General features: G+C 41.7%; 1 protein-coding gene across 1 annotated transcript; it reads left to right on the plus strand.

Annotated features, from left to right (window-relative positions):
• The first annotated feature begins 1,202 nt into the window (after window positions 1-1,202).
• Window positions 1,203-14,459, plus strand: rap2aa (RAP2A, member of RAS oncogene family a). The gene is made up of 2 exons (XM_026144021.2): window positions 1,203-1,516; window positions 12,695-14,459. Exons 1-2 carry the CDS (start codon window positions 1,203-1,205, stop codon window positions 12,930-12,932), a joined length of 552 nt encoding a protein of 183 aa, XP_025999806.1. The 3' UTR covers window positions 12,933-14,459.
• Window positions 14,460-15,004: the final 545 nt, after the last annotated feature.

Raw genomic sequence — 15,004 nt, forward strand, 5'->3', positions numbered from 1 at the left:
ATCCTCAGTGAGCATGTTTTCATGTTTTTGTGTTACAATTTGTTCAAACAGCTGTCCTGTGAAATTGTATTTATCACTATTAGTGAAAGCTAAAGTGGTCAATTAAAAAGACTTACCTGGCGGTTTCAATTGGAGTGTGTTACATAGCCTGTATTGCTCATTATCAAAGAATAATAAAGGTTTATTATATTTTTTTTTACAAGGTGAGTGACTTTTCACTCTCGAGTCGGATCGCAGCTAAAAATTTATTTTTTTTAATGCAGCGTTACCATAGCAACAGCATCCGGTGCGTTTCACCTCCTCTTGGATACACATCCCCGAGCCGCCTCCGTGATTGGATGAGCTCTCTTTGGATGTCACTGGGGCAACCGAATGATGGGAATTTTAACACATGAACGGAAATGTCAGCGACGAATCTCACTGGCTGCCTCCGTGAGGCTGCCATTCAGGCACATGTGAGGTGTACAGAAAGCGGAAGCGCCCATTGGGCTGTTCGCGTATCCATCTGACGAAGGAGGATCCACAGGCTTTTCCTTTTTTCTTCTTTTCTTTTTTTTTTGGTGCCTCGGTACGGGAGCCGAGTGGGGACCGGCTGGTAACGCAGCGGCCGCGGGTCTCCACCCGAGAGTATGGCAGCTGGAATCGCACTGGAGAGCGGGGGAGAAGCGGAGACATGTCAGAGATGGTGAAACAGAAACAAAGAGACGCAAGTTCTTTAACTGAAAGTCAGGGCACTTTAATTTGGGAGAGTTTCTCTAAGGCGGTCTACAGCTTAAAAAATCGTGCCTGCAGTTCATTCCGAGGCTAAGCCAGCGTTTTCCCAGCGTCCTCGATGGAGCAAGTTTGTTTTTTTATGAAGTACAGAGAGGGGTGAGCTAAGCAGATGAACACCCGCACGTTCAACATCATCGGGCGAGCTTCTTTTTCTCCCTTTGCGCATTTTTCGGACACTTTCAGTCCTCGGATGCTCGTATAACTGTCAGTGTCTGGCCTGCATGGGGGGAATATCTACAATGAAATCCATCTTGAGGTGCCGAGTCTTTGTGCTCTGCCATAGCTGAGCAGCAGCGAACAAGACTGTGTTATTGACAGCCCGTTCAGAATGGGACACGCATGGTGAGCGTGATTCGCACTGGAGCATTTTGCGTTGATTTCAATGACGCGCGGAGATTGATACCTTACGACTTGATTTAAATCCCACGATGCGCGAGTATAAAGTGGTGGTCCTGGGCAGCGGTGGGGTCGGGAAATCCGCCCTCACTGTGCAGTTTGTGACCGGGACGTTCATTGAAAAGTACGACCCCACCATAGAGGATTTTTACCGCAAGGAGATCGAGGTGGACTCCTCGCCCTCGGTGCTGGAGATCCTTGACACCGCTGGGACCGAACAGTTCGCCTCAATGCGCGACCTGTACATCAAAAACGGTCAAGGATTCATATTGGTCTACAGCCTTGTCAACCAGCAAAGCTTCCAGGACATAAAGCCGATGAGGGATCAGATCATAAGAGTGAAAAGGTTGGTGAAATCATGTGCTGGGGAAAAAAAGAGTAATTTCCATAATTAAGTGTGGCTGTTGGGGGTTGTTTTTCACAAATATATGCTGGACTCATGGGCCCTGTAGTTTCAGGATAGATCTCGGCCTGCTTGGAGATATTATGCATCTTTAAGGCAGCAACACTCCATGCCTATTATGGTATTCCAGGTCTCACCCCTATTTCTTGCCCCCATGCCTCTGACCCAGCATATTAAGTTCCTGCAGACGTTCTAATGTCTCACTTAAGTGTTTACTAACAGGACAACAGTGCTGATCCTTCCTACCCCTCAGCTCTGCGAAGACACGTCTGTCTTCCTGTCAGAGCAAAACAAAATAGTGTCAGTGATCTGCCAAGCTGCTGTCTAGTGCCGCTCGGTGTCCACTGGATGCTGCAACCTTTGCGAGACACCCAACCGGGAATACCCAGGATTCAGTGCAAGAGAGGCTCTGCAGAGAGCTTTCAAGAAAGAGTGGCTGAAAAAAACAAAAAAAGCTGCGGGACTGTTGAAAGCACAGATCTGCAGAGGAGTCACCGTGTTTTTAATTAAGAAGCTGCACAAGCTGTTTAGGAAGAGCAGCACAATGGAAAGCCTGATGTCTCAGAGCTGCTGCACAGATGATCCAGATATGAGGTCACCACAGTGAGCTGCTGATTGATACATGGGAGAGGTTAGCTGAGGCTGCGTGGAGCTGTCATGTTATTGGTGTTCCTTTGCTCTAGGCCAATGTACTGTGCAGATACACTGTACTGTATGCTCTATGCTCACCTGCTGACATAGCATGAGATTATAAAACTCATCCAGATCAGATTGGTTAATGTCCTGTATTTGTTAGCTCCGCTTCGGCGTTCCAGTGTGCAGGCACTGTGCGCTGGGCTGCGACTGTGTGGGTTCATCAGTCACTGTAGGTGTCAATGGATTTGTTACAGTTAGTTCAGAGAGTCAAATAGGCTCCGGAGAGAATAAGAAGAACCCTACTGAAATCAACTTATAGTTAATACCATTTAATAATCTTGTTATTTACTATATGCTGTAGTTGGATAAGGTTTTTGTCCCTCCCTTGTCACAGTTCTTCCACTCTTCCACCTCAAAATGAAATATAATCATGCTGTGGATGTTTATTTTTATAGGTTGTCTTTAGTTTTTGTCACTTAATTGGATCTAGACCCTTTTTTTGTCAAATGCACCTTCTAAACAATCCTATTATTATGTGGCTCCCGATGAAAGAATGAGGTCAACATGTTTCTCCCATGCGAGTTGAGTACGAGTAGAGGTATGTTGAGTCTGCTGCGCGAGCGTGTGTCGTCCTGTATGTAAATGGTGTGCGCGTGCGCTCACGGGGCAGATGCAGCCAGGCTTTTGTGTTTTCACACCTAACACTGAGTCTGGTGCCGTTGTCTGATATGACAGCAGAATTTATTTTCCGTAGCAGAAAGATCGCGCTCCACAACACTACTCCCACACAGCAGTTAATTTGGTGCTGGGCTTCATGGGGAGTTAGACATCTAAAACTTAGGATTGTGCTTTTTTTTTTCTTTAAAAATGTCATATTCAATGCGATTATTAAGCTGTGACCTACATTTTGTATGCACTCCTGCTTTCAGAAAGTTGGCTCTGAATGGCAAGCGCGCACATTTCCTTCGGTTATTCAGACTCTTTCTAACATCAGCAGAAATCGACCTTGTTTGCTACTAACCTTGCAACGAGAAACATTTCATTTAAGACCCCGAAAGGCTTGCTTTTACTGTGCTCCCTGCTCCTCACCCATTCCGGCAGGATTAATAACAGCTTCTAATGACTGCAGCTGCATAAGGTGACTTCTTTGTTCCTGAAAAGTGTTGGAATATCTTGTAAATATTAAACAGTGCTCATTCTGTGCTGCTACATCAGTACAAAGACTGGTGACCAGATTGCACACAGGTAAGAAATCCAAATTCAGTGCATCCTGTGCCTGTTGCATAGTTTGTCCATCAGAGGACACGCTGCAACTTCACTGTTGGCAAAATACATACACAGCAGTGTATGTGAGGAGAAAACACTGTGGAATAACCAATGGCTTCACGTTGTTCTGGGGACGTACAAGTGGCAGTAGCATCATGAGTAACACGCTAAAGCTCTACCAGAGAATGTAAAGAGGACTGCAAATGTACATTATGTAACTAATGGAGTTTTCTATTCTAAAAGTAAATGCATTCATTGCGTTTGTTAAGCCTTATGTGTCCCATTGGGTAACTGCAAATGTAAACAGAAACTGTCACACTATCATATGTAACTGGATAAGACTGTCTGATATGATACCCAAAATTAGCAGTGTATTCTGGGCCTTTCAATACTTTTTTACAGGGAACACTGAGGACTCTGAATGCTTCACTAATTTGCACTGAATTTCATCATTTGCATGGTGAGGAACGTGTCACAGAAGGCAATGAAGAAGTTACAGTTTATGCTCATAAAGACATTTCATCATTAAGACATTTTTGAATTGCTCGTTTGCTTTCCTGACTGCAAGGAGACATGCTTTTGTTCACCTAAGACCCACAGCTAAAATGCAACACGTTCGGGCATGTTCTGTCGAAAGGCATTGTGGGAAATGCTGTAAATGACTACTGGCAGTAGGAAAAACAAAGTAAAGACATGACTATTATCATGTAGATTGATGAGGTAACTTACTGGTAACATTAGAGAGGAAAAGGGTGTGATTATCCTTTTAAAACACCCGAGTGAAGCACTCACAGGTTTCTCAGGCAAATCCTGTCAGCAACTGTGTGAACAGCATTGGCGTTGTTTTTGTTTTCCCTCTCTGTCGCTCCTCACTAACAAAACACTGATGACCGGTCACGACCGTATCGCCCGTCGCTCAGGTCAGAGGCGCTGCTGCGTGTCGCTCTCACTCTGAACCCTGTCAGCTTCTATCAGTGCCCGCTGATAGCAGCACAGGCAGGCGTTAGCACAGGGGCCCTGGGTGGACATGATTACACCCTGGCCTGCCTGTGCTCACTGGGGACCTCGTCGCTCCACACTTCAGCTGCAGTTAGCTATATACCAGGGATGTGTTGTGATTGGTGACTTCAGAGAGTAGAAATACAAGTACCGTGTGAGGGTAGTGAGGAAGAAAGTGGTGAAACAGGATAGCATAATAAACCCTGCTGTTGGCACTGCAGTGGTTGTTGCTGTTGCTGGGCCCTCTGCACATTTATTCATTTTTTACATTTTTTAAGTTTTCAAGTACTGCAGTTCTGAACTTTTCTCGATGTCACCTGACGGAGGTTCCTGCGAGAATGTAAATCGAGCAAGCCAGCTCCCAAGGACAAGGTCCATGTGATGTGGTTTTTGTCTATTGTGAAAACTGGGGAAATGAATAAAGCTAAAGGTCAATACTGATTACTTCACAATGGCTTGGCTATAAAAAAAAAGTGTTATGAGTACTTCACCTCCCTGAGAAATTTTGAAACACCAGCAAGTTGTTTCTCATCTGTTTTAAAAGTCACAACTTCAAAAAGGATCAGACTAGTTCAGCTGGTGGGACATTAACTCACCTCATAAAGCAAGTAAAGTTTTTGCAGCGCTACCAGTATGCAGTCATTTATTCTGTTGTATCGCAGCGTGACGGTTCCGGGTTAAATCTCCTGGCTGGCTGAGCTCCTTTCTGTTGTGGAGTTTCCATGTTCCCTCTGCGTCTGTGCAGGTTCTCTCCGGGTATGCCAGCTTTCCTCCACAGTCCAAAGAAGTGCATTTTAGATTCATTTGTGATTCCAAATTAGCTGTACCATAGGTGTAGATGTAAGCACGAATGATTGTCTGTCTCTGTGCGTTAGGTCTGTGATGGATTGATAATCTATCCAAGGTGTACTCCATCTCTTGCCCAAGGACAGCTGCAGTAGGCTCCAGCACCCCCACGAACCTGAACTGGATAAGCAGTTGAGAAAATGGATGTATGGATAGATAGTGTGGTAGTGTTGCCAATAGATTAGATATCCCACACAGATAGTCCGCTGTCATTAGTTGTTACATTGTAAGCCATATGTCACTAAACATCCACTGTTCCATCAGGAGTCGAGTCAAACTATCACTGCACCAAAAATACAGATCCTTTAGGGGGGGAAAAAACTCATTAGCCCATGCATAACTCATACATCAAAATATAGACAATTTTCAGTCTTTGAGATACAGTACTGCAATATTTGGTTACAGATGTAAAAGTAAATAGTAAAGTAAAGTAAACCGAAATTTTTTTTAAATCAACACAAATTTGCATGCAATAACTTTCTTAATACTGTGTGATTGTTCAGAGAAATGCAAAAATGTAATAATAATATGCTCTTAATATATATATATATATATATATATTTTACATGCATAACAGTGAAGGGACCTAGCTTGTTAACAAGACCATAACATGCTAATTATAAAGTTTTTAACACTGGTTTTACATATTTTAAATAAGCTATGTTTGCGGTCAGTGAATGCCCAACTGGATCATTTGTATGTAACCTGATTTGTGTTTATCTTTTATTTTCTCAAAACAATCCCACTTTTCTGGATTTCATTTTATATTGATGCCCACATAGAGCCCACTGTGATCTTAAGTGGGCCAGACCAGTGAAACTCCCCTTTATCAGTGTAAGTGTAAGAAGTGCCATTTCAGAACTGTGTCTCAGTTTTTCTACGTGAAAGAAATGCTGTGGAGGAAAATGAAAGAAATCGGTCAGCGTGACTTAAATTGCCATAAATAAATGAAAGCTATATAAAAGTTCTAGTAGATCATTGCCCAGACTGTCCATAATTATAAAGTAGAAAGGTTTTGTTAATTCACAAAAAGCTTCTTTTTTTAACTGTGGAAGCATTGTAACAAACAAACAAAAACAAACTATTTCTACAGACCATAGTGGAAAAAGAAGAACTTTTTTGTCGTTTAACTGTTTATCTGTTACTTAATTCCTTTGGTGTAGTATTAATGGTGATGGGGGAGCTCTTTATCAATAGGATAGGCTGTAAAATCATTAAAATACACTTTAAATTCCAAAATCTATGTCCTCCTTCACTTCTTGTCTAATGACCTGGATTGGAGGCTTTACCGGGCTGATTCTGGTCCCCAAGCCTTATGTTTGACAACCCTGTTGTAGAGTGTGAGACTTTATGTAAGTTTTTTTTTCCTGCAACAAACCTCAAGTGTCCACGAAATCAGACCCTCTATTTCAATTAATGTTTAGCGGACTAATTGTCAGGCAGGCCTACTTGCTAAATTAAGAAATGTGACAAACCTTTGCATCTTACCACTGCCACTGTGAGTTAAGGTGGAATGCCAGCTGAGCAATTAATTTAAAGCACCATTGTGTCTAAGCCTCAGAGCCCGGGGAAGTGCATGAGAAGTGCATGTTAGCAGAACAGAGAAACAAAGAACAAAAAAGTATTAAATATGATCCAAAGTAGTGATCAGTCATTTCTGATGTACACTGCTTTTTTCAGATTATTCCAGGTTTGTGGCTTGTTAAGGGAGCAGGACAAGTAAACAGCTTGGGAGTCAGCAGCGCAAAACTGAGCCAGGAAACATAAAAGCTATTATATTGCACACTCTGTTTAGATGGTATTCTGGTAATTAATTACACTGTTCAGCTGTTGCAGAACTCCTGACGTGTGTTCATTCTCCGATCTTTTGTTACATTGTACCTTAGCAAGAGTTTCAGTGATTTTTTTGGTTATTTACCAAGTTTTACTGCGATTATTGTAACAAATCTCCATAAAAATCCCTTAAGAGCTGAAGTTGGAAACTAATAATTTCCTTTATGCATCCTAATTGTTCTTTTATTGTGAAGTATGCCGTCAAACTGAATTTTTTTCTGGTGGTCCAGTGAGATTTCTGACTAACTGTTTCAACTTTTTTTCAATCATGAGGTTGATACTGACAGTATGATAAAAGGGAAATATCGTCCTTTACAGATATGAAAGGATAAGGGCCGTATTTTCCGGTTAGAACTTTTCAATGAATTATTCAAAGCGTATTACTGACCGACTGTTCAACCCGGACAAATTTCTACTAAAATGGTACTTGCATTTTAGATGTTTGGCCGTGTACTTCATAAGAGAAGTAATTTGTGTCAGACAGCATAATCACCCACAGAGACCTGCTAGTGTGCCAGAGTATTGCTGTGATAAATCAGATCCAAGGAAATCTGTACAGTCTGTCAAGTTCAGTACTCATTTATCTTGTCCATTTTGGCACTTCTTGGCCAGTGTGTTTATCATCAGTAAACGGGGTCGATTTTTGAAGGCTTTGGGAAGCAAATAATGAATTCTCATAACCATCCCAAACAGAATTAAAGTGTTTTACTTGTCATATATTATTGCTTGTTTTAAAGGGAAAATCTTTGCATTCTTGCCGTGGGTCAAAGAAGCCATTCCTGATTAAATCTTTCGGTGCCCTAATGTGGCAAAAAGAGGAGCTTTGTGCTGCCTTCGGACTCAGCTCAATTCTCTCCCCTGGCTAAACTGAAGACCCTCTACAAAAATGCTATTCGCAGGGAAGGGGTGCCCAGCACACAGCCTTTCCTGCCTGCTGCTGCCCCGAGTCATAACCAGTGGCTCTTGGGCAGCCGGTTTCTACCGTCTGTCAGCAAGGCCTGTGTGAGTTGATCTGCATCATGCATTATTGATAAGCTGTGTCTGAGCAAGCTTGAATGGATGTTTGCAGTCTGAGTGTTCCACTGCCTCTGGCATCAGGCTCACAAGCCGAAGGCTAAAGAGCGACATGTTGTTTGTGCTGTTTGTGTCACAGCAAAAACGAATCCCGCTCAGTAATTCGTTTGGCCTGTGTTTTCTGCAACAGTCGAGCCTTACTTTCTTGTATCAGCCACCAGTGGTTGGCCGACAACCTTAACGCCGAGTCTCTGTGAGCCTTAGTATCCATGGCAGCCTCTGTCTCACACCTCCTTGGACTGCCGCTTTTCTTCTCTGTTATTATGACTATATATAGACCCTTTCTTCTTTGGGTCCAGATGCCTTTGTGCTGTGTTCCTGTAATGATGAGGCCCAAACGAGCTGCATAAGTTGCAAACAGCTGACCAAAAAAAGCATGTGGCACACTCACACACAGTTTAATGTGATTTTAAGATACTTCTGCTGTTTGGGACAACAAAAATAATGAAGTTAGGGGTTTTTTTGTTTGTTTTTTTTACTAGATGTTTTACACTTTAGCACTTTTTTAACATAGCAAGTGATCGTCAGTTTAGCAAAATAGGGATTACCAGGGTTGATATTATTGCACTGTGAAAAAGAGCCATTGCACAAGCCACTGTTGTGCAATGTGCTTTATCTTTGTAACGCACAAATCTTGTTAAATCAAGCTAAAACTGAGGTTTCTCTTCTAATTTACAAACAGTATAAAAACCTCAGCAAGAGTTTAGCTGTCACCTGAGAAAGCAGCATGCCAAAAACAAAAGGAATCAGTTTGGACACACAAAGGAGGAGATGGGTGCACAAAAGTTTTCACTGGAGTGAGAAGTATCATCAGGAAATTCAAAGACAGTCACACAGCAAAGAAAAAGCATGGCAAGAGGTAGAAGTTAAAGATTTCAAAGAAGCTGGAAAGAAAACTAGTGAGAGACCCCAGAACAGCCAAGAGTGAATCTTAGCCAAGTCGAGATCTGTCTTACATACAATCACTCGAACTTTGAAGGGACTTTGAAGTTGCAGAGCAAGAGAAAGTCCACTCGTGCAGAGGAGACACTTTGAGCTCTTTGGCCACAGAGACTCTGCTTATGTTTGGAGAAAGAAGGCAGAGGCATACAACCCAGAGTACACCATCCCTACTGTGAAACACATAAGTATTATGGTGTGGGAATGCTTTAGTTCAGCTGGAACTGGGAATCTCGTCAGGGTGGAAGAAAACTCCAACTAGTCAGCAGCAAAATTGGGTCCGGGTCATCGCTTTGTCTTCCAACACAACAATAACCCAACATATGTAGCTCCTGGTGAAGAACTACCTTAAGAAGACCAACGTGAACATTTCTGACTTAAAATGTGTGGAGTAAGCTGAAGAGTAAGGTCCATGCCAGGGTCCGTGTACATGTAGCTTCACTTCTTCATTGTTTCACTTCATTCCACTGCTTCAAAAAAATTAAAGGAACACGTTACTATTTAAATTTGAGGATTGATGTGAGTTGACTAATAACTGGTGAGTTGAAAATCTGTTCGATAAAATTCTAAAAACCAACACATGTGAAATAACAGAAAAACGTGCCTTCTTTGTTGCGATAATATGACTTTTTTCGCTTCTACTTTAACCGTACCACTGTTGTCCATGGAAACAACATAAGGTTTTCTATTGCGTAGGTTTTGCTCTCCTGAACTGAACTGAAACCAGTTTTGTACTGTGGAATAACCTCAGTGTTTCTGTCATATTTGCTGGGTTTGTGCAAACAGTTTAGAGCAGAAAAGCGAGAGCTTGTGTGAAACAGCATCTGATGGTACAAGATACATACCTCTTTGAGTGATTTAGAGTGGGAGACAAACAACAGCTGAATGGAGGACCTACCAAAATGGCATCATTAGCCCAACTAAACACAGAGGCCCTTTTAAATGGATGCAGCTGTAAAAGTAAAGATTTTGCCTTTCAATCTGCCCACCCACAGCTATGCTTAGTGTTTGGGGGGTTTTCAGTGAAGGTGGGAAAGGGAATTTAAGGTTCAAGGCTAAATATAACCTACCACCAACTAGATCCAAAGAAGTTTTCAGAAAAATCACAGCCTTGCTGTTTTTACTGACACCAGGAATGCAGCGAATGAGAACTTAGGCACGACATGCTGAATGTTAAAGTTGAGAAGCATAACATGTTGTTTCTCATTCAGTTTGCCTGCCTAGCTCAACACTTTTGGTCACACACCGACCGACCGACCTCAGAGATTGTCTCTTAAATTCAGGTAGCTCCTCTCGGCTCATCCTGGGAACAGAACGGGATAGTTGAGATTAAAGTTCGCTGGATAATGTATTCATGGGTAGATCAAAGTCGGCTAGTTTAAGCTTATTTAACGCTGAAACCTGCAGCCCCCCTTACCTCTGAGAAACGCTCTGGCTGCTCAGCCTGGAAAGGCTTCACAGTAGTCTCCAGACTCCCCGTCTTTTCAACAGTAGCCAGTTCCTTCTTTACCAGTTTATTATAACAAACAAGGATGAGGATGATATTAATTTTGGTGAATAACTTAAAGGCATCTATAATTCACAGAGCGAGTGCAGAATTTGAAAATCCTAATGGTGCTGACAGGTGCTCGGGTTAAATTTGACTGTGCTGTGAAGTGTGAAGTGAACACAGACGTTTAAACTTGGTTCAAACGACAGGTCCGACAGATGGAAAGCGCCCCCTCGGTCGTTTTGCATACTGATAAGCATGAAAGAAATAGCAACCTGTTGTTTAAAGGATGCGAACACGCATGATCTGCTATCTCTCTGATGTTTTTGAGCTTTGTTATCTCCTCTGATGTGTACAAAGTGCCTCAGAAGCCCGCCATGTTCCCCAATATCAAAACTGATGTAGTGATCATATTGGTGGAAAGCTGCTTCTTTTTAAGTAATTATAGAGCAGCCTATTTATTTTAACCGACCGCATCCTCTGGCTGTCCTCAAAGTAGTCCAGTTCCACAGTGACATTTTGTGCTTTAGCTACGTGCCAAGGAGTTCAGAGCTCAAAGGATTATGGCCACTTCCTGCCCTCAGGGGTCACAGCTATAGTACCCGTTTCCTCTGCTGTACTGGGTCAGGCTTTACACTTAGTGTTTAGATGAAGCAGGTGACGCTCTGGTTCTTGATCTGAAAAAAGCTTCCTCCCACACTCAGAGTCCACTCGTATGCTAAAGTGGAAACACTTTCATCTTTATCCTTCTTGCGACCTTTCAGTCAGAACGAGCCCACCTCTTTCACCCAGCTGAGCTTTTCAAAAATAACCACCGAGATCCTTTTTGTCAAAGATCCAGGCTTGTTTTGTTAGAGAGATTGGAAAAGATAAAAGATGGAAAGATGTCAAAAAGGGATTAAACAGAGGCTGAGAATTGATGTTAATTTAATGGTCACGTGAGTGGATAATGTAGCAAATGCAAAACTGGTATATTAAGAAAGAATTATGCTGCTGATAACAGTAACAGCTTTTTGGGTGAAACCACCAACTTCCAGTATAATAAACTGGAGAAACTGAATAGAGGCTGTCGTTGTTATGGAAAAAATAACCTTTTCTCTTAGGTTTCAATCACTCCAGCCATGCGTGCATGTTAGTTCACGTGAGTTCAGCAAGCTCAAACAGTGGCCATGATGTAAAGTCCACATAGGCTTTTTAGATTGATTTTTAGGTTGAATCTTCTGTTGATAGTGGTGATAATCATAAATATTTTGCTAGAGGTGCTGACTCAGTGGTTAGCATTTTCACATTTGCCCAATGATAATTCAGTAACCCAGTAAAGATGCTTTCTTACCTATTGCCTATTGCTTCCAGCCTCTTTTTAAGAGGCTATTATACTTTTTTTTCTTATTGTCTATCATACTTGTACTGTTAAAATAGTGGATGCACTTATTAAACAAGGCCAAAGATTCAAATAATGATATCGGTGTCTGCCCTGGAAATCAATGTGAGCCAAGAGCTTTGGCTTCAGATGCTCGGTTAGAGATAGTAGAGGTGGGGTTTTTTCTATTCTTTGCTCTGTATGTTGTGACTGGCCATCTCAGCCCCACCCACCTGTTCTTCAAACCTTCTGTTTGCATGGGACAGCCAATCAGGAGAGGTCAACTGTAAGGAAAAAGTGTTTGGAACAGTTTGTTCTAGATACACGATGAACTGAGGGGCTGCACTAATGCCCACTATCAGATAAATAAAGATGATCCTAAATTCCATTATGCAAACCTACTTTAGTAGAATAAAAATATGGAGCTTGAAATAAATGTGTCAGATCTCCTTTAAATAATTATGATTTTTGTAAGTGCAACAGATGAAGGTTTTAATCACTGTGCGCTTTTTTTTCTTATTTAGAATTTGCTAAAACCAAGTTCTGAAAGGGGAATTGCCTTTCTTTTCACTTTTATGGGAAAAACATAATAAAATAAAAAGCTCTGATTTGCCACACATGCAGCAGTTGCTTTTTCTGTGTGTCTGACAAACTGACGTCGGTCTGTGTGTGCTTTCAGGTACGAAAAGGTTCCCGTTATCTTGGTGGGGAACAAGGTGGACTTGGAAAGCGAGAGGGAGGTATCATCCAGCGAAGGTCAGGCTCTAGCCGAGGAGTGGGGCTGCCCGTTCATGGAGACCTCGGCTAAGAGCAAAACTATGGTAGACGAACTGTTCGCCGAGATCGTTCGGCAGATGGACTACGCCGCTCAGCCAGACAAGGACGACCCCTGCTGCTCCTCTTGCAATATACAATAGCCCTGGGGAGGGGGGGGGGGGGGTACCAGGAACAGACCAGGCAAAAAGTCCACTTAGAGGGAACTTGTTTGACTTGCAGTGGACAGATACACACTTAGACACACACATGCACATGCCGATTAAACTGAAGATGAAAATCACAGTTGAGCGCAATGGATACCAAGTGAGTGGAGCATAACATTTGCAGTGACACGATTAATAAGAATAATAACACGTGAGTAATGCGTACATTTTGAATGAAAATTGCCAGGAATTTGCCGCAAAGGTAATTGACAAATGACAAACAGAACATGCCCTCGCCTTATTTTACACTTTTTTGTTTGTTTGTTTGTTGTTTAAGTTATTCCGTTATGAGGAAGCAAATATTGTCAGCAAAGAATAACAGATCGGGATCTTTATTCATTACAGCTTCCTAAACAATCTGCTAGAAATAACTGTTGTTATTGCAGTTTTCAGACACACCACTGAGACGCATTTCCTGTTACCATGACTCTGTTGCAAGTAGCTGCTGAACACACATGACAGATTTCTGAAGAAGCATTTGATTTCCATTATGTACAATGTTGCTCCCAGTTTAATTCGAGCAGAGGTTGGCGGAGGGTTTTTTTCTACTCATCACAGGGCTGAACCAAAGAGGTTCCCTGAAAGCGCCTCAATGTTCTTAGTTTTATTTTTTCTGCTGTTCAAAAAAAAAAAAAAGGAATGGAGAGAAAAAGGATAAGTCGGTGTCTTTCTTTAAAAAAACAAAAACAAAAAAACAACGGTGCAATCATCTCTTTCCTATTTTCTCACTTTGAGATATGATAGTAAGCATAGCGGAGTCTTTCACATATCGTGTGATGTTTTGTTTTCCTCTCCGGGAGACTCTGACAGCAGATTGCTGAGTAGTAATATAAGTAACCGCTTCATCCTGACGGGACAAAGAGCGATTTCAGTGTTTGAATATCTCCGCAGACCGTCTCTCCAAACTCTTTTCAGGAATGGGTGACATTTAAAGTGAAGATGCCAACATTTGTCATACTTTTTTTTTCTTTTCGTCCTCTGGTATCAATATGAAATGTGGCGCTCCACAGTTTCGACATCCTGATGCCATCCTTCATGTGCTCAGAGTATTCAAATTCATAGTAACAAATAGCACCGACGGAGGCGGCGGTGATAATAAGAATAATAAATGGTAGTGTAAATATTTTGTATGGAAAAAGTGCCAGCTCCTATGAAGACACTGACTCAACACATGTGGAACTGTCAACTGTATGCATGGCTAGTGAACAAAAAAAAGGACTCTTATTGTCTGAGATTACTGTAGGCTGTGGAGAAAAAAAACGTGCAAATCAAACACATACATGTCTGGATCTGGACACTGTCTCAACTGTACATCTATGTTGCCACGGGAAGCAGACTTTCCCCGTGTGACCATTTTCATTGTTGATTTTATATTTTTTTATGTGGCCATTTACTCTTTATCCCTCTCTGAATGGTGACACTGTTACATTTGACACCTAAACAATAAAAGTGCGTTCAACACTATCAGTGCGACTGGCGAGCTTCAGTGAAATTAACTGAATGGGAGGAAAAATGTGGCTTATATTTTAATCTCTTCTTCTTCTTTTTTTTACAAATCAACAATTTGTAGTTTTCTGTTCAGCTGTGAGACAACTATTCTAATTGTATATATGATATCCAATTTGGATATACAGTGTCATTGTTTATTTGTTTATATCATCATCAGTTTTAAAACTTTGCCTGGCATGATGAAAATTTGTCACATGCACTACTATTTTTCCTTCACCAGTGTTAGCCGAGCACAGTACTGAGAAAACTATTGCTGAAGATTAACTTGCATTTGCTTTGCCTGTGTCCAATCAGGCTTTCAGACTTCCTCAAGTCTGAAAGCTGCGTCTTCCTGTTGAAAGTTTTGTACTGTTTTTAATTCATATTCATTATTTTATTTATTGTCTATGTTTTACACGTATACAGCCTGACTCCCTGGTAATTTGACCAATCGTAGCTTTGAATGTGTAGGGAAGCAGATTAAGAAGCTGACTGGTTGATTGGTGTGTCACTGTAGGTCA

Source organism: Astatotilapia calliptera, chromosome 16 (assembly GCF_964374335.1).
Source record: "Astatotilapia calliptera chromosome 16, fAstCal68.1, whole genome shotgun sequence".
NCBI classification, from domain to species: domain Eukaryota; kingdom Metazoa; phylum Chordata; class Actinopteri; order Cichliformes; family Cichlidae; genus Astatotilapia; species Astatotilapia calliptera.

Excerpts from the sequence above, each read along its gene's own strand:
- rap2aa (XM_026144021.2), top strand. The coding sequence starts at position 1,203 with ATGCGCGAGTATAAAGTGGTGGTCCTGGGCAGCGGTGGGGTCGGGAAA. Across the intron at positions 1,517-12,694 it reads CAGATCATAAGAGTGAAAAG|GTACGAAAAGGTTCCCGTTA; the intron begins GTTGGTGAAATC and ends GTGTGCTTTCAG.